General features: G+C 45.0%; 1 protein-coding gene across 1 annotated transcript in view; it reads right to left on the minus strand.

The window, feature by feature from the left end:
* Positions 1-20405, minus strand: part of LOC143929831 (ovostatin-like) — an 88125-nt gene that overhangs the window by 42770 nt on the left and 24950 nt on the right. The window contains exons 11-12 of the mRNA XM_077453806.1: positions 4381-4523; positions 3571-3720 (exon numbers count right to left, since the gene is read on the minus strand). Of these exons, the coding sequence (XP_077309932.1) occupies positions 3571-3720; positions 4381-4523 (293 nt within the window). The remainder of the gene's footprint in view (positions 1-3570; positions 3721-4380; positions 4524-20405) is intronic.

Here is a 20405-nt window from a genome sequence, read left to right on the forward strand (position 1 = left end):
TTGTCTGGGACCTCAAATATTCAGACTGTTTACTAAGCCCTTGTACACACGGTCGGAGATTCCGACAACCAAATCCATCTGATTTTGTCCGTCGGATTTTGTCTGACGGATTTTGTCCGAAACTGTTGTATACACACGGTCGGACGAAGTTGTCGGAAAATCCGATCGTTCAGAACGTGATGACGTTATTTAGTTACGACTGGACTACGTTCAATCTAGTAGCCAATAGCTTTGGTGTAGGAATTTGATCTGAGCATGCATGGCACTTTGTCCGATCGGAATTCTCTACACATGATCGGAGTATGTCCGATCGGACCAGTTTGTCGGAAAATATTTCCAGCAAGTTGGAAAATTTGGTCCGACGGATATTCCGTCGGAAACAGTCCGATGCATACCACACACAGTCGGATTATCCGACAAAACGCTCCGATCGGACACATTCCGTCGGAATCTCCGACCGTGTTGAAAAGGGGTTAGGCCACGTACACACGGGCGGATTGTCTGCCCAACTAAGTTCGTCAGACAATCCGACAGACAGTCCGTCCAACTTTCGAATGAACGGACTTGACCACACACGATGAACGAACAGTCCGCTGAAAACTTGCGCGATGACGTGTACAGCACGTACGACGGGACTAGAAATTCGACGTCCAATACACTGCAATGCAACCTTCGCCGTCGAAATCCTTTCTGAGCATGCGCCATACTTAGTCCGTCCAACTTGCCTACTCACGAGCGGACTGTCCGCTGAAACCAAGTTTGGACGGACAAAATTACGGAAATTCCGTAAGACTTTGTTCGTCAGACAGTCCGCTGAAAAAGTCAGCTGAAGCCCACACACGAGCGGATTGTCCGCTGAAACACGGTTCAGCGGACCAAGTTGGGCGGACAATCCTCTCGTGTGTACGCGGCCTTAGACTGTTCCACTCCTATGGTCTGGAGCTTTCCAGAAAGCAGGGTGCTTAATATGATTGTAGCCGTATTAGAGCAATTGTGACAGAGAAAATTGAGTACTGTCCGTAATACTTTTACGGACAGTGGGGAAGAAATCAAGTCTGCAGAACCCTGATCAGTCCAAAGCTATCAGCAACAGCATCACTGATTACAGAGGAGCGCAAAGAAAAACTAAATTTTCCTGACAACCTAACACCCATGTAGGAGGGCGCTACATATGCATAGCAAAAATTCCCTTTAGTTTCGAATAGAAGTAGGGAAAGGTCAAAAAAATTAAAAAATAAATATATATAGGCCATCAGTTGATTTGCTGGCTTTGTCCCGTTGGAGAGATTTCCTCTTACTTCCTATCATGGAGAGATCATAGGCACAAGATAAAAAAGGCCAAAGTCAAGAGAGTGCTCTTCAGACAGTGGTCACTGAAAATGTACTTTTACCTCTTGCAACAAATTTTATTTTGCATTTCTTGCTTTGTCTTGGTGATAGGTGTCACCAGGCCAAACAGAGAGTGAATCCATCTAGTGGGGATCCAGACTGCAATAAAAAAGTTGATTCCTTTACTATCCAAAAAATAAACCAAGTTTTGTCCATGCATACACTTTCCAGCAACAAATTGCTAATATTGATTAAGCGGGACCTGTATGTTTTATACACAGAGTATAAACACAACCATTTGTGGGCTCACCCAGAATGTTCGACGTCATGCTCACAGCAGTCCTAGGAAATGATTTGTTGGGAAATGCTCTCTGCACACATAACTCATGTAAAGAGGACTGCGGATAAAAAGTTAACAAAAACTCTATAGCTTTTGCTATGCCCCACCTTCATGCATTTTTATGTCTTATATTAAAATGCATCAGATTATTATTTTTCATTAGAATGTTGACATCCAGTAGCAGTTTCTGGCCACTGCAACTTGTTTACAATGTCTTTTTGGCATCTTCCTCTTCAATTTAGCGCTAGTTAGTTTAGTCCTAGCTAGACCCTAGAGATGGAAGAGAGGGCTGTGAGAAGCACAAGTCCTTAATTAAAATCAATGTAAAACAGCTAGTGTTGGGTGCCTGTGACCGACCCGTCTGATGATTCCGAGTTCATATCCTTTTTCTCTCTCTTCCTCCATTGTCCACCCCCCATGTTTTTGTCTTTTTCTTCCTCTTTCTGCTTGGTTACTCTATGCTCCTTGGGTGTATAAATTATTCTGCACAATTATCAGGGACGTAGTCTGTCCAGTTATGATGTGGATATACATGTGGATCTTACCTGGACTTTGTTTTTCATTTGTTCAAAATCTTTAGATTTAACTATTGCTATGGATTTCTTGTGTTTGACACTGTATGAAACTTGACACTGATTTACGAGGTTATCCCAAGCCAGCATGAGCAGAACAAATGCTGTATGGTTCTTCCTTTAAATTGAATTAAAGAATTGTACCAGAAAAAGAAAAAAAAAAGTTGGTCTTTGTGTCTGTTTGGCTAAATTTAAAATTCTTAATGGTGCCGATTGGGGCTTGTGTGATCAGCCAAGCATATATATATATATATATATATATATATATATATATATATATATATATATATATATATATATATATATATATATATATATATATATATATATATATATATATATATATATATATATATATATATATATATATATATATATATATATATATATATATATATATATATATATATATATATATATATATATATATATATATACACAATTTTTATATAATAAATCTCATAAACTCATAAGAAATACAGATACAAAAACACACACACAGAGAAACACGTTGCTAGGCCTTAGCCCTTGTACACACGGTCGGAGATTCCGACAACCAAATCCGTCTGAGTAATTCCAACGGATTAATTCCGGAAGAGGTCCGGAAGTGATGTTGCATACACACGGACGGACTAAGTTGTCGGAAAATCTGATTGTACACAACGTGATGACGTTATTTCGTTACGACGGGACTGCGTTCAGGCTAGTAGCCAATAGCTTTGGTCTAGGAATTTGATCTGAACATGCGTGGTACTTTGTCCTTCGGAGTAGGCTACACATGATCGGAGTATGTCTGATCGGAGTATTTTGTCGGAAAATTTTACCGGCAAGTCGGAAAACTTGGTCCGTCGGATATTCCGATGGAAACAGTCCGATGCAGACCACACACAGTCGGAATATCCGACAAAACGGTCCGATAGGAAACATTCCGTCGGAATTTCCGACCGTGTGTACAAGGGCTTAGACAATTAGGATCTATATCCATTACAAGGAAAAGAAAAACCCACAGACTGTCTGTAGGTTTGCTTTGGAGAAATCTGCTGTAAGGATTCTTTAGAGGCCAATAAAGTATAGATTGTTTACTCAACTCAAGGAAATGGTGTTAAGGACACACATTCATTGAGCTATTGCATATATGGCACCAGCAACCAGTCTACATAGGCTTCTGAAGTTATACGAGCCTTAGCTGCCTCCACTAAATAAGCAGTAGGGTATAAAATTAAACTGCATTACACATGCAAGTATTTAGAGCATGACTCTTCAGCAGAGAACGGCTTTTAATCAGACACAACGTCTAAGGTCAACACCTCAACCAGATCAATATCTTACCATAGCAGCAGAAAGGCCTTGCCCTCCATCAAGAAGCAGGAGGCTTGAATCAAAGACACGGATGAGGCAGGAAGAGGCCGAGGTTGTTTTCACTTCCAAGCCAACACGAGAGCCAGGGGTTTCTGTTGCTGATGTGAAGTTAGCAGAAACCTGGAGGAGAGCAATTCAATTGTATAAATAGCAGGTAATGCTGTGTTTTTCACAGCAGTGGTTAGGCGCAAACAATGGTTCCCAGCAGATATGATTCAACATTTTTTAAATACCTCTTAAAGAGATTATTATGGAAAGTATGAAGGCTGCCAACTGCTTTGGTTTCAAGTCTTTAAATTTTTGACCTAAACAGTGATAAAGAAAACTCTAAACCAGCCAGTCTCAACCAGGGTGCAGTAGAACCCCAAGATTCCTCCAGAGGTTGTTAGAGGTTCCTTGAGCTCGATCCTTGAGGGTTGAGCGATCTTCCATTTCTTGGTGCCTGCATAATTCCTGGGCCAATACCATTTAACAAAGCTAAGAGCAGGATACCACTTTAAATTTTTAGAGGTCTGTAATGGTGTCCTTCTGACCACCACTGAAAAAAGGGTTGCCTTCTTCTACTGACTACTAATGTAAGTGAATTTGTTCTCCTTGACCCCCAATGAATTTGTTTTAGCAAGGATTCTTCAAGACATGAAATTATAGGGGTTCCTCTGGGGTAAAAAGGTTGAGAAAGGCTGTTTCTAAACACTCATTTACAGTACATTTGATCCACTTCTAAGGGAAATGCGGGTGCAGCCACCTCACAATAAAAAAAGAGACAATGTTTCCACGTACCTGGTTTTTGAAGCATTTCTCCAAATTGAGATTAATGGCATCTCCCACCATCTCATCCTTCAGCATGTACTGTATGGCATATTGAACAGTAGGGACGTGATCAGGAGATGCTGTGTAGGTTAGGTTGAATTCTCCTTGACGAGCTGAGAGGAAAGCACAATATAATCAGTTGGGTTTATAAATAAGACCACACTTTCACCACCTCTAGCTTGTAAGGGACAGAGCAGCTAGCCTAAAGTTTTGGTAAAACCAACGTAAATGTAAACACTCTGCTGAAGGCCGCTCTTTTACACGGGGAGGAATCCAATTTGCTCAGTAGGGGATCTGTCCGGTGATCAGAGCAGACCATGGGGATGACAGGTCTGTGTACAGTCAGTTTACGCAGAGCGGATATGGACTGAGCCCCCTCTGCTATATGAACTGGCGGGTGTAAAGGAATTTCTGTCTCCTCCATTTACACCTGACTGCCCTTTGATCCAATTGGCCTTGATGAAGGGGATGGATCCCGTTTTTATAGTGGACCAGATTGGATTGAAATTAGGCAGGTGTCAATTGATGCCTGCTGATCCATAGGGCTGAATGGAGGGTGCGGTCCGTCTGAAAAGCTAAAAAGGGGCCTGAATCCCTATCTGTTAAAAAAAAATGGTGACAAAAACACAATGAATATATAAATTCAAACTGTAAACACTTGAGCCCAAAAGATAGTGACATACATAAACCAAAGTGCACATGCCTTTAAATTCCTACACCATTTCAATCAGTCCAGAAAAAAGTCCCAACACTCCAATGTAAAAATCCAGTTTAATAATAGTGTGAACCCTACAGTGCGCACTCCTCCATTGTGAAATCTTCCACCATTCATCCATGCCCAATTATAAGTAAAAGCTTACCAAAACTCCTTGGTGCGGTGACGTCATCAGGTATGGTGGATTGTGCTGATCTCTGCTGGATGCCGGCTTAAGCATTTTTAAAGCTCTATGGCATTTTAGTAAGCCTTTACCTGCATTTATTTAGGCACGGAGGAATGGTGGAAGATTTGCACTGTAACTTGTTTACTATTACATTGGACTTTTGCAATTGAGTGTTGGGACTTTTTTCTGCACTGTTTGAAATAGTGTGGGAATTTAAAGGCAGGTGCACTTTAGTTTATGCCACCATCTTTTGAGTTTCCGCAATTACAGTTTTCATTAATAGTTTGATGTTCATTATAGTGTTCATCACAACATTTAACCACTTGCTTCCCAAGCCTATTCTGACACTCCTCTCCTACATGTAAAAATTATTTGCTAGAAAATAGTTTAGAACCCCAAAACTTTATACAGTGGGTATAGTAAAGAATCACCCCCTTTGTTTTATCCAGCTGAATAAATTCAGCTTAGAACACCAACATATAGAATGGGGAGCGAGTGTGGGTTTGATGGCACTACAAATTGAATCAAAAAGCTATATGTTGTGTATATATATATATATATATATATATATATATATATATATTTATATATATATATATATATATATATATACATACATACAGGGCCGGGAAAAGGGGTGAGCAGGAGGGGCGGCTGCCCCTGGCTCAATGGTTTATTGCAGGTGTAGAGGGCACCCTGACCTAAGGGAAAGGGGGGCGCAATTTGGCATCTTTGCCCTGGGCGCTGGATGACCTTGTCCCAGCACTGTATATTTTATATATATATATAAAAAACCACCAAATGCCACACCTAAAATTATTGCATACCAATAAGTGATAAAACTGATATATAAAAAGGGGGACAAAATGACATTAACCTCCCTGGCGGTACGATTATTTCGGATTTTAGGTGCTAAAAGCGGTACAATTATTTTGCATGGAAATTTGGCGTTTTATATTGTAGTCCTGTAATTCTTAGGAATAACTCTCTTAAATCTGTCCAAACCAGAGTCTAGCAGACATCCCGGGTATGATAAAGTTTGAAAAATGAAATCATAAATTATAATATAATAAATAACTATAAATAATTGTACCAAATAATAATATAACAATAATAAAAATTATTCAATAATGTAATCAAATCAAAAACACTGAAATTTGCTCAGTTGCAGAATTGTCACGGTCATTACTTTTCAATATTTGATGACGGATCTCCCCACAAATCGCTATCGCTCAATTCTGCGAGTGATTCTAATTTATTATCGCTGTTTTTTAGCTGGTCTAAAACCATTTTTGATGTAAAATGACAGTTTGGTTGCTATGGACAATCTCCAGTTTCCAGGCATAAAGAACAGTTTTTATTATATAAAACTGCATGCAGGACACTGGACAGACCACTGGGGACAAAGTGGATGTGAAATAATTACATACAGCAATGTAATCTGTAAGATTACATTATACTGTATGTATACTGTCTGTTTCACTTTTTGAATTTGGCGTCGATCTCCGTCCCCGTGCGTTGCAACGCTCGCAGGGCATGGAGATTGGCTCCGTGATAGATCGAGCGAGACACGGCTCGCTCGTACAGCGGGGAGACAACACTGGATCTGAGGGAGATGGTAAGTAAACCTCCTCCTGGATCCAGCGATGCAGTCCCGAGTCTGGCTCGGGGATATCGCTCTTGGTATAAAAATTCCACCCCAAGGCCAGACTCGGGAATACCGTCAGGGGGGTTAAGGGAATAAATGAAAACACATTAGGGGTTATTTACTAAAGGAAAATCCACTTTGCACTGCAAGTTACATAGTTACTAAGGTTGAATAAAGACACCAGTTCATCCTGAGTGAGTATCTACAATTGTCCCTAACCCTGTACATTGCACACTCACATCAGTCCCTACCCTCAAGGAGCCCACTATCCAATGTCCCCATTCATATACTAGGGCCAATTTTGGACAGAAGCCAATTAACCTACCTGCATGTCTTTGGATTGTGGGAGGAAACCAGAGTACCCGGAGGAAACCTACGCAGGCACAGGGAGAACATGCAAACTCCAGGCAGGTAGTGTCATATTTGGGTTTCGAACCAGCAACCCTTTTTACTGCTAGGTGAGAGTGCTACCCACTACACCACTGTGCTGCCAAAAAGTGCACTTGGAAGTAAAGTCTCTGTAGATCCGAGGGGGACATGCAAGGGAAATTAAAAACAGAATTTTAGCTTGCACATAATTGGATGATAAACTCAGCAGAGCTTCCCCTCATTTCAGATCTACCCCTTAAGCCCCATAAACACCATCAGCTTTTCTGCAGATTTTTGTATTCAGATTTACCAAAACCATGTAGTGTAAGGGCCTGTCTGATTGTATACACATTGAAACTCTTAAGGTTTGACCTCATATTATATGGTTTTGGTAAAGCTGAAGACAAAAATCAGCAGAAAATCTCATAGTGTGTATGGGGCTTTAGATGGAGAGCAACTGCACTTCCAAGTGCACTTGCAGTGCAAAGTGGATTTGCCTTTTGTAAATAACCCCCAATGTGAACATGATAAATGAAGTGCACAACATTATAACCATCAAAAAATGTCCATAATAAATGTATATAATCAAATCTTGTGTATATCCAACACCATGAGTAAAGTGCAATAGTGCTTCAGAATCTTGAGTGTAAAAGTGCTTCACCCGAAGTGAAAAATAAAATGCGCTCACCAGAACACCTCGGCCACAAGGTGACCATAAAGCGTGTAATGTCTATGGGGAAATCCCCATTTCAATGGTACATCTCCTTCCAATATCTTTCAGTCTTATTTCAACTTGCATCAAGTTATCTCTCCACACTGTGCACAAGTATCCATTCGCCCAGAAAGGTTCTGGGTGAGGGATAAGCGTGCGCAGTGTGGAGAGATGACATGATGCAAGTTGGTGAAAAAGTTATATAAAAAGGTGAAGCTACCTTTGGCCATTACCTACATATAGGGAGTCCCACAGTAAAGAACAAAAGAGGATGGGCGGAGGCATGGTATGACAGGGCTGGACAGCACACAGTTAAGGGTATAAGGTAGAGGTTGTCCCCTTTAAGTGGGGGTGTCTGGAGCCAGGATAAAGTATGTGGAGGAGAAGGGTGAAGTGTCATCAGTCTAAGAGTGGAGGAGAAAGTGATTACACCGCTCTCTGGGTTACTCACACTGGCATGGCTGATACAGCACATTTGATCACTCAGCTGAGAGCTGCGATGGCCACACAGGGAGCAGAATGGTGGCAGGCTCAGGTGGCAGCAATAGTAAATGAGATAGGAGCAGCCCCGATTGGAGGGGGGCAGGTGACTCCTTGTGCTTGGCGGTCACGGCCGCCGGAGTGCTTTAACTCTGACACCTCCCCCGAAGCTCAGAGGCAGCATCAGAGGCCCGACAGGAACCCTCCAACCCCCCGTCAGCCAAAAGACACTTAGGTCTGGGAGAGGGGAGAACAGGAGGAATCATCGCAGCAGTGGCGGAGCCGAGCACACCACATGGCACCTCCACCCAGCTTGTCGCAGGTGTCCAGAGCATGCAGTCAGGGCTGCTGGGGAAGGTCAGAGCAGCCAGTCGGCCCAGTGAGGTAGAGCAGTGCCTCGAGATGCTGGCCAGGCTGCCGGGGCAGCCAGCAGTCCCGCGATGACCAGAGGAAGACACGTGAGGAGTACCGTGGAAGTGGTGAGCGGGGGCAGAGGTCAAGCGTTGGATGGATCAGAAGTCCATCGGGGAGAGCAGCGAGTCGGTCTAGCAAGACAGGATGGAGAGGCAGACGGGAACAGCAATATGGACCCTCGGCAACCAGGACAGGGCCCTCTGGGGTGCAGTCAGTGGTCGTTCAACTGGATGAGAGCAGCAACAGATTGGAAGAAGAACTGTTCGGATCGGAAGTGGACGAGGACCAGGGACATCCTTCAGCAGGGGATTCCGGTGTGGTGGCTGATGGGCCCAGTCCTAGGCAGCCCGGCGAGAGTGTTTCTTCCTTATCTGTATGTTCCATAGTTTAAGATTTGTTGAGTCAGGGTGGCGAGAGGGGGGACCCAGCGTCGGGTAGATCAGTAGGGGTGGGAGGTGATAGGATCCCCGTGAAACGGACGAGGGACAGTACACAAAACAGGCGGGGCGGGCCTTCAGGAACTACCGACGGGCTTGCGGGACTTGGTAAAGAGTATTGACCTGGGTGTCAGCACCAGTTAGTCGTCGGCGCAGGTGTGAGCTTCTCAACAAGGTAAAGAATGTGCTGCAACAGCCCCACCACCACCAGCAGTGGCAACCAGTGTTGCAGGCGATTTCCCTGCAACGTCGGCGGTCCAGAGGTACCAACCAGTGTCATGACATCAGACAACCAGGGAAAAGCAGGGGAGAAAAAAAAGAGAGCAGTTAGTTAGGTTGGTGGACTCCGCAAAAAGTGAAGTTTCTATGTCTGTTTGGAGGGCCCCCTCTTAAAAACAGACATAAAAAAAATAAAAAATAAAATAAAATAAATTGGAAAGGGGAGTATGTGGAAATATTCACATTATTTCCTCTCGAGAAATTCAATCTGTATAGATTGAAGCCGGAGGAAAGCAGATATCGGTTAATTCCTTGTCCTTTTTTGAACTGGTTACAGGCGTTTGCTATCCTGGCAAATGTATTGGGGAAAAGACTCCCAAACACTGCTCGGCATTGTTCGTTTATCTGGAGGCAATTAATGAGGCACACAGGATGCATGGCGGCATGGCATGGCTGCGGTACAACAAACAGTTTAGACAACGGATGGCCCCCTGACCTTCGCTGCGCTGGGACCACAAGGATATCAGTCTGTGGATGAAGCTTATGAAAGCAGCACAGGCACCTAATCAGTTTTTTCAGGGAGGGGGTCGGAGGTACCTTGGTCTCAGGACAACCGACCAAAAAAAAACGATGGAGCTTCTGCTGGCAATTCAATGAGGGTACGTGTAAGTTTAAGGCAAACTGTCAGTCAAACACACGTGTTCTGGCTACGGGGGATCCCATGCGCTGTCAAAGTGCTTCAGAAGAGGGAAGGGGCATGCCAGAGAGTCTACAAGCAAGAGGGACGACGCTGGTGCTGGTGGAAAGGATGCTTCCGTTCCTCAGTAGGTACCCTGTCTGGCAATCGGCAAAGAATGTTAGAATCAGGTTTCGCTAATGGTTTCAAAATCCCATGTTCACTGTCAGCTGTTCCACCCATAGCAGCATGCCCTGCTGCATCTTGCAGTAGTCTCAAAAACTATTGAAGGAGGTCAACCTGGGGCGCACGTCTGGCCCCTTTTGGTATGGTTCCTCTTCCAGACCTGGTATTCTCTACGTTGGGAGTAGTTCCAAAAAAAAAAAAAAAAATAAAGTTTAGATTGATTCACCACCTTTCCTTTCCAAGGGGAGCGTCGATCCATGAGGCTCCCGAGGAGTGTGCGTGGCTTACACTTCTTTTGATGCAGTGGTATCATGGGTTCGAGGGTATGGACGTGGGGGTGCTTATGGCGAAGATGGATATAGAATCAGCCTTTTGGCTGTCACTGGTTAATCCAGATCGTTTTTGGCTGCTGGGCTGTACGTGGAATGGAGCATACTATGTGGCTGGTTGCCTCCTGATGGGATGCTCAATCTCCTGTGCCCTCTTTGAAACGTTTAGCTCTTTTTGCTGGAATGCATGGTACGGGATTAACTCAGTCATTCACTGCCTGGATGACTTCCTATGTGTTGGCTTTGAACATTTACACCATCCTTTTGGGAACATTGGAATATATAGCAGAGTGTTTCAGGGTCCAGTTAGCTCCCGAAAAACAGAGGGCCCCATTGTTTTCCTGGGAATTGTAGTGGATTTGGTTGGGATGGAATGCCGTTTACTGACAGAAAAGCTTGAAGCCCTTAAGTCAGAAGTGAGTGGGACCATTGGGAAAAAAAAAAAAAAACCCACAAAAATCCAGTTGCAACAATTGCAGTCTTTGTGAGGAAAGCTACATTTTGCTTGCCGCATAATTTGCATAATACCCATGGGTAGGGTTTTTTACCACTGGCTGTCTGCAGAGATGGCTGCTGTTAAGGTGCTGACTCATTTTGTGAGTCTCAACAGGGAATACAGGGAGGATTTGCAGGTGTGGCATTATTTCCTGGAGTTGTTCAATGGACGCGCTTTATGGAAGTCTGGACCCATAAGCAAATTGCGATTTGGAGTTGTTCAGACGCTACGGGCTCGACGAGCTATGGGGCTTTCTTTCAGGGAATATGGACTGTAGCACTTTGGCCTCCAGGGTTGTGTGAGGCTGGTTTCTTAACCACTTGCTTACTGGGCACTTATTTTTTCCCACAAATAGAGCTTTCTTTTGGTGGTATTTAATTACAGCTGGGAGTTTTATTTTTTGCTAAACGAACAAAAAAAGTTACAAAATAAAAACAAAAAAACAAAAATCATGTTTAATAGTTTGTTATAAAATTTTGCAAACAGGTCATTTTTCTCCTTCATTGAAGTGCGCTGATGAGGCAGCACTGATAGGCTGCACTGGTGGGCACTGATAGGCTGCATTGGTGGGCACTGATAGGCTGCATTGGTGGGCATTGATAGGCTGCATTGGTGGGCACTGATAGGCTGCACTGGTGGGCACTGATAGGCACAGATAAGGCGGCACTGATGGGCAAAGATGGGCACAGATAAGATGGCACGGATGGGTGGCACAGATGAGTGGCACGGATGGGTGGCACTAAGGGGCACTGATAGGTACCACTGATAGATGGGACTGATGGGCACTGATAGGTGGCACTGATAGGTGGCTCTGATAGGTGGCACTGCTGGGCACTGATGGGCGGCACTGATGGGCACTGATGGGCGGCACTGCTGGGCACGGATATGTGGCACTGGGGTGCAGCACCTTTGTTGAGGCAGATTGTGGGCACTGCTGGGTGGCACTGTGGGCACTGCTGGGTGGCACTGTGGGCACTGCTGGGTGGCACTGACAGGGGGGACACATTTTTTATTTATGTGGCAAAGCAGGGGGCAGGTGGGCACTGGCAGGTGGGCACTGGCAGGGCTGGCCGTGATCGGGACTGATGTCCCGATCACAGCCGCCGGTGATAGGCTCTTTTTTTTCTCCTCGCGCTGTCAGCGCGAGGAGGAATAATAGCCGATTACCGGCTCCGTTATATCACATGATCAGCTGTCATTGGCTGACAGCTGATCACGTGATAAGGGGTCGGGATTGACCCCTTGCTCGGATCGGTGATCAGGCGAGTCTCATAGACTCGCCGATCACAGAGCGTGCCGCGCGCGCCCCTCAGGGGGAGCGCAGGCCGCTCGTGCACGGGACTATGTCAATAGACGTAGTCCCGGCAAAGGAGATCCGCGCTGTAGCCGTCATTCGGCTATAGCGCAGGTCTCAACTGGTTAAAGAACCTGTTACGCCTTGAATTTTTCCCGATCGTAGTGGCAATGGACATATGATTTGGTTGCAGCTTCATCTGGTCCTGCACCGTTCGCAATTGAATCCTTTAATTTATGCTGTACACCTTCCAGGGGTTGACAACACCTTAGCTGACGCTTTGTGTTTACAGTGGGGACAGGTCCCGGGAGTTGGCACAGATGAAGAGCAGCACGGGGTCACCTGTCCCGTCTGGATGTGGGACATTGCTTTGCAACCGCAGCACAGTGGATTCAACGTTCCCTGAGTACGGCTACTTGCAATGCCTACTCTAAGGTATGGCAGGAATGGTTAACAGGCTTGCACATGCTAGAGATCACCCCTGATGGTCGAGAGGTGAACTATGCAGTCCTTTATTTCATTAATATTGGATTGGAAAAAGGAATTTTCGTGTGCAGCCATTGATAGTAAATTGGCAGGCTTGGACTTCATTTTTAAGTTACAAGGTTAAAGGGACCATACAAAGGATTTCTGTGTTAAGCAGGCAGTAAAAGGGTACAAGAGAGCTCATAAGAGAGGTGGGGGCTCCCAGTTTTGTTTGACATGTTACAAGTTTTATCTTCACATTTGGGCAGCATTTGCAGCTTAGGTTACGAAGGTGCTTTATTCCTAGCAGCCTTTGTACTGGCCTTCCTTGGGGCATTGTGGATCTGCAAGCTACTGAGCCCCTCAAAACTGGAACAAGGGGGACTGTTGAGGTGGGAGGTAGATTGCTTGGAGGACTTGGTCAGACTGTGGGTAAAAAGGTCAAAAAACTGATCAGGGTGGAAAGGGCAGGTGAATTGAAGTGTTCCAAATTCCAGAGTCAAACATAGGTCTGGTAAGGGCAGTGGAATCCTTCCAGGAAATACGTCCTGTGCTCAAAGGCTCCTTTCTTATGAATAGGGATGGGTCAACCTTGTCTAGTTTCCAGTTCTTTGCGGTATTTTGAAAATGTTTGACAGCGGATGGTTAGGACCCAAAAAGTTACGCTTCCCACTCTTTACACATAGGGGTGGCCACAGAGGCTTCCCGGGGTTGGTTTTGAAGCAGTCAACGCATTGGGCGGTGGGACTGGCCAACTGTGGATTCTGGGTCACTCCTACGTATACTGGGTGGCCAGACGAGCTGATGTTCGGCCAAACAGTAGGCAGTTGGGTATCTCCAGACAGGAAGCCCAGGTCCGATGGATTGGGGTACCAGGTATGCTGTGCAGGTATAACAGGGTGTTTACCTTCACTCTGGCAATAGCCACCTTTTTAACTGACTGTACCTCTGTAAACAAAGAAGTCGGCATATTTGTGATAGGAATGGGGGAGAGGCCATACGTCAAAGGGAGCTGGAAGTTGATACTTGGAGGTATCTGCAGAGCGATGGAGTTTACCTTAATGCCATAGGAACTGATCTTTGGGCACTGGGGTTATGGGAAGGTATCCAGAGAGCATTGAGGGTGAGGAGGTGCACGCAAGGGTAAGGTGTTATTCCTTACGTGGCTTGGCAGTGGTGGGGGTCTTTGGAGGGAGAGAAGATGGCTGATGAATATATTCTCTATCTCATGGTTGGTACCCATCTGTGGTATGGGGTTCTCCTCAGGTACCTTCTGGTTAATGAGGGGTTAACCAGGAAGGGGTAAAAATATAGGTCACTGAGAAGGTTGAGTACCGTTTCGGAGTCAATGGCTTGTGACTGAAGTTGGTCGCAGTGACCAAGTGGTGTGTAGTTGCCCTTGAAGATCCCCAAAGTATATAGAGAAGTTGGTTTATGGTCATTTAAAATGTTATTTAAAATTACCGGAAGGCCATTTTTCTCAAAAAAAAAACTTGTCACGTCATTTGTGGAGGAAGTGGAGGGGTTTAGAGATTATGTATAACAGGTTGGGAAAAGACTGTAGGTACTGTATATCCTTCATATGTCATGGATTGGGATGCAGTTTCTTCTGCCTATGATTCCTCTACACATGACTGTGATTGAAATAAGATATTGGAAGGAGATGTACCATTGAAATGAGGATTTCCCCATAGATATAACACTCTTCATGGTCACCTTGTGGCCGAGGTGTTCTGGTGAGCACATTTTATTTTCCACTTTGGGTGAAGCACTTGTGCTTCAGAATCTTGAGTGTAAAAGTGCTTCACCGGAAGTAAAAAATAAAATGCGCTCACCAGAACAACTCCGCCACAAGGTGACCATAAAGCGTGTAATATCTATGAGGAAATCCTAATTTCAATGGTACATCTCCTACCAATATCTTATTTCAATCAGACAGTCATGTATAGAGGAATCATAGGTGGAAGAAACTGCATCCCAATCCAATATGCAGGTAATAGCCAAAAAGGCATCTTCAACCTTATACAACTTTTTCATCAACTTGCATCACGTCATTTCTCCACACTGCGCATACGTATCCCTCGCCCGGAACCTTTCTGGGCAGAGGATACGTGTGTGTAGTTTGGAGATATAACATAATATAATATCCTTTATATATAATTTTTAGAACACCAACGTGTCAAAAAAAAAAAAAAAACATACCCTACAGGATCACCGAGTTGGAAAAAGGATCACCCCCTTGTGTCAGTATTTTGTTGGACCACCTTTTGCTTTAATGCCAGCCTTTAGTCTGTTGGGTTAGGTCTCTACTAACTTTGCACGTCTAGACTTTACAATATTTGCCCACTCTTTGCAGAATTGCTCAAGTTCAGTTAAATTTGATGGTGACCGTTTGCGGACTGCAGACTTCAAGTCATTCCACAGATTTTCAATGGGGTTTAAGTCTGGGCTCTAACTAGGCCATTCAGGACAGTCACCTTTTTCTGTCAACCACTGGTCATTGTTGCTGTGTGCTTTGGGTCATTGACATATTGGAAGTTAAACCTTCTTCCCATCAACAACTTGCTAACAGAGGACCACCACCACCTCCACGCTTTACTGTAGGATGGTGTTATTTGGTAGGTGAGCTGTTTTGGATATCTGACAGCTGAATTATGTGGCTCTCATGAAAGTGGTCAGAGAAGCTAATTAGCCAATGGATTGCTTTCAAAAGCAGGAGGGGTCCACTCCTAATGCTTGCCAGCGTTTCTCATGCTTACTGGTTTTACCACCACTCCTGGTTAGGGATGAGCAGAACACCCCCCTGTTCGGTTCGCACCAGAACCTGCGAACAGACCTAAACTTCGTGTGAACTTTAGAACCCTATTAAAGTCTATGGGACTCGAACGTTCCCAATCTAAAGTGCTCATTTTAAAGGGTAATATGCAAGTTACTGTCCTAAAAAGTGTTTGGGGACCCGGGTCCTGCCCCAGGGGACATGGATCAATGCAAAAAAAAGTTTTAAAAACGGCCGTTTTTTTAGGAGCAGTGATTTTAATAATGATTAAAGTGAAACAATAAAAGTGTAATATTCCTTTAAATTTCGTAGCTGGGGGGTATCTATAGTATGCCTGTGAAGGGGCGCATGTTTCTGGTGCTTAGAACTGTCCCTGCACAAAGTGTCATTTGTGCAGGAAAAAAAGTCTTTTAAAATCACTTGTGGCTATTGTTGGGTCCCGTAATACAGAGAACACTCAATGAGTGTTCTCTGCATTAGCCGACAATTCATTCATTCATTGATAAAAAAATAAATAAATAAAAAAAAGCGTGGGGGTTCCCCTAAATTCAATTACCAGGCCCTTCAGGTCTGACATGGATATTAAGGGGAACCCCGTGTCAAATTAAAAAAAAAATTGACGTGGGGGTCCCCCTAAATATCCATAACCAGACCCTTCAGGTCTGATATGGATATTAAGGGGAACCCCGCATCAAATTTTAAAAAAAATTGACGTGGAGGTCCCCTTAAAAATCCATATCAGACCCTTTATCCGAGCACGCAACCTGGCAGGCCGCTGGAAAAGAGGGGGGACGAGAGAGCGCCCCCCCTCCCTCCTGAACCGTACCAGGCCACATACCCTCAACATTGGGAGGATGCTTTGGGGGTCTGTGACCCCTCAAAGCACCTTGTCCCCATGTTGATGAGGACAAGGGCCTCATCCTCACAACCCTGGCCGTTGGTTGTGAGGGTCTGCGGGCGGGGGGCTTATCAGAATCTGGAAGCCCCCTTTAACAAGGGGACCCCCAGATCCCGCCCCCCCCCCCTGTTTGAAATGGTAAGGGGGTACTTTCCTACCATTTCACAAAGAAAGTGTCAAAATGGTTAAATAAGACAAACACACTTTTGAAAAATTCCTTTATTAAAAATAAAAAAAATAAAAAAAAGATTCCAGCGGTGCTAATCCACTCTTGCTATCCAGCGACGGATCTCCGGGGTCCAGCGATGGATGATCATATCCAGCGACGGGGGATCTCTCAGTCCAGCGCTGTCCATACATCCTTCTTCTGTCTCCACTCCGGAGACACTGCAGAGAGCCGAGCGCTGACGTTTCTTATATTAGGAGGGCGGGGCCACCCGTCACCTGACCCCGCCCCCTCTGACGCTGGTGAAGGGAGCCAGGGGTTCCCCAGTGACGTATGGGTGACCCCGCCCCCTCTGATGTAACGGAAACCTGTGCTACATCAGAGAGGGCGGGGTCACCCACACGTCACTGGGGAACCCCTGGCTTCCCTTTCCAGCGTCAGAGGGGCGGGGTCAGGTGACGGGTGGCCCCACCCTCCTAATATAAGAAATGTCAGCGCTGGGATCTCTGCAGTGTCTCCGGAGTGGAGACAGAAGAAGGATGTATGGACAGCGCTGGACTGAGAGATCCCCCGTCGCTGGATATGATCATCCATCGCTGGACCCCGGAGACCCGTCGCTGAATAGCAAGAGTGGATTAGCACCGCTGGAATCTTTTTTTTATTTTTTTTATTTTTAATAAAGGAATTTTTCAAAAGTGTGTTTGTCTTATTTAACCATTTTGACACTTTCTTTGTGAAATGGTAGGGGTACTTTTGTACCCCCTTACCATTTCAAACAGGGGGGGGGCAGGATCTGGGGGTCCCCTTGTTAAAGGGGGCTTCCAGATTCTGATAAGCCCCCCACCCGCAGACCCTCACAACCAACGGCCAGGGTTGTGAGGATGAGGCCCTTGTCCTCATCAACATGGGGAAAAGGTGCTTTGAGGGGTCACAGACCCCCAAAGCATCCTCCCAATGTTGAGGGTATGTGGCCTGGTTCGGTTCAGGAGGGAGGGGGGCCGCTCTCTCGCCCCCCCCTCTTTTCCTGCGGCCTGCCAGGTTGCGTGCTCGGATAAAGGGTCTGATATGGATTTTTAGGGGGACCCCCACGTCAATTTCTTTAAAAATTTGATGTGGGGTTCCCCTTAATATCCATATCAGACCCTAAGGGTCTGGTTATGGATATTTAGGGGGACCCCCACGTCAATTTTTTTTTTTAATTTGACACGGGGTTCCCCTTAATATCCATGTCAGACCTGAAGGGCCTGGTAATTGAATTTAGGGGAACCCCCACGCTTTTTTTTTTTTTTTTTTTTTTTTTTATCAATGAATGAATGAATTGTCGGCTAATGCAGAGAACACTCATTGAGTGTTCTTTGTATTACGGGACCCGACAATAGCCGCAAGTGATTTTAAAAGACTTTTTTTCCTGCACAAATGACACTTTGTGCAGGGACAGTTCTAAGCACCAGAAACATGCGCCCCTTCACAGGCATACTATAGATACCCCCCAGCTACGAAATTTAAAGGAATATTACACTTTTATTGTTTCACTTTAATCATTATTAAAATCACTGCTCCTGAAAAAACGGCCGTTTTTAAAACTTTTTTTTGCATTGATCCATGTCCCCTGGGGCAGGACCCGGGTCCCCAAACACTTTTTAGGACAGTAACCTGCATATTACCCTTTAAAATTAGCACTTTAGATTTCTCCCATAGACTTGTATAGGCAGGGCCGCTGATAAGCCAGTAAGACTGGCCCTGTTGTACCGGGCCCAGCCACCAGGGGGGGCCCAGGCAATATAAACAGGGATGAAAGAATGCATAGTAACTAATTAAAAAAAAAAAAACGAAAAAAAAAAAAAGTGTAGCCCTCCCCTTCTTCAGCCTCACCTTTAACTGTAAACAATGCTGGAGTGGGGCTGAATGGGGGAGAGCCAGGAGGGAGACACAAGGACATATGACTAGAGCTATACAAGTTCTGCAGGTAACAGGATCTGGAGCACAGTTACATGTAACTGGCCGGCTGCAGTGTCTTCCAGATATCTATGTGATCAGCCAGTGTACAGGTTATCGATCAGCCTCCCCTCCCTCTTGTCTTGCTGGTTACTTTTTTTTTTATCTGCCTAACCTGACCTGCACATTGCCTGATCACACTGATAAGATTCCTGGAAGACTCTGCAGCAGCTTTTAACCATTTCAGCTTATAATCAACTATTTAGCCAGAGCTCTGTGTGTGCTGCACAGATTGTTTGATATTTTAATTATTTTTTAGAGAAGGATTTACTTCTGAATCAGGCTAGAAGCTTCACAGACCCATTAACTGGTTACTGTCCTCAGTAATCCTGACCAGTTCACTGTTTGGAAGAAAATTTGTATTTTGGAAATTGGATGTGAAGCTGTCTTCTGTCACTTGGTTGTACTTTCAAAGAAAAATCACTGACTTTATTTTGCAGAGGTGGTTTAAATAGAGTGGATCAGCCCTGTGATACTATATACTTGTACACTGGGTTCAGCCATAAACGGAGTCTCTGACCATCTCCTGAATCAATCATGTCTGCGATCCCTAACCATCTCCTGTACTATGTATGCAGTCTCTGATCATCTCCTGTACTATGTATACAGTCTCTGATCATCTCCTGTACTATGTATGCAGTCTCTGATCATCTCCTGTACTATGTATGCAGTCTCTGATCATCTCCTGTACTATGTATACAGTATCTGATCATCTCCTGTACTATGTATGCAGTCTCTGATCGTCTCCTGTATTATGTCTGCAGTCTCTGATCATCTCCTGTACTATGTATACAGTCTCTGATCATCTCCTGTACTATGTATGCAGTCTCTGATCATCTCCTGTACTATGTATGCAGTCTCTGATCATCTCCTGTAGTATGTCTGCAGTCTCTGACCATCTCCTGTAGTATGTCTGCAGTCTCTGACCATCTCCTGTACTATGTATGCAGTCTCTGACCATCTCCTGTGGTATGTCTGCAGTCTCTGACCATCTCCTGTGGTATGTATGCAGTCTCTGACCATCTCCTGTAGTATGTCTGCAGTCTCTGATCATCTCCTGTGTTATGTCTGCAGTCTCTGACCATCTCCTGTGGTATGTCTGCAGTCTCTGACCATCTCCTGTAGTATGTCTGCAGTCTCTGACCATCTCCTGTGGTATGTCTGCAGTCTCTGACCATCTCCTGTAGTATGTCTGCAGTCTCTGATCATCTCCTGTGTTATGTCTGCAGTCTCTGACCATCTCCTGTGGTATGTCTGCAGTCTCTGATCATCTCCCGTAGTATGTCTGCAGTCTCTGACCATCTCCTGTGGAATGTCTGCAGTCCCTGACCATCTCCTGTACTATATCTGCAGTCTCTGACCATCTGGGGAGGGGCGAGGGGTGGGGCTGGAGGAGGGACCAGGGTGGAACTGAAGGGGGCCCCGTCAGGTAGGCTGTACGGGGCCCCATGATTTCTATCAGCGGCCCTGTGTATAGGGTGTTCCGGCTTTTCGAATTTGCTGCGAACAGCCCAAATTGTTCTCTGTTCGCTGAACAGGCGAACAGGCAATGTT

The sequence above is a fragment of the Lithobates pipiens genome, unplaced genomic scaffold (assembly GCF_037356315.1).
Source record: "Lithobates pipiens isolate NorthernLeopardFrog02 unplaced genomic scaffold, aLitPip1_a1.2 Scaffold_25, whole genome shotgun sequence".
NCBI lineage: Eukaryota > Metazoa > Chordata > Amphibia > Anura > Ranidae > Lithobates > Lithobates pipiens.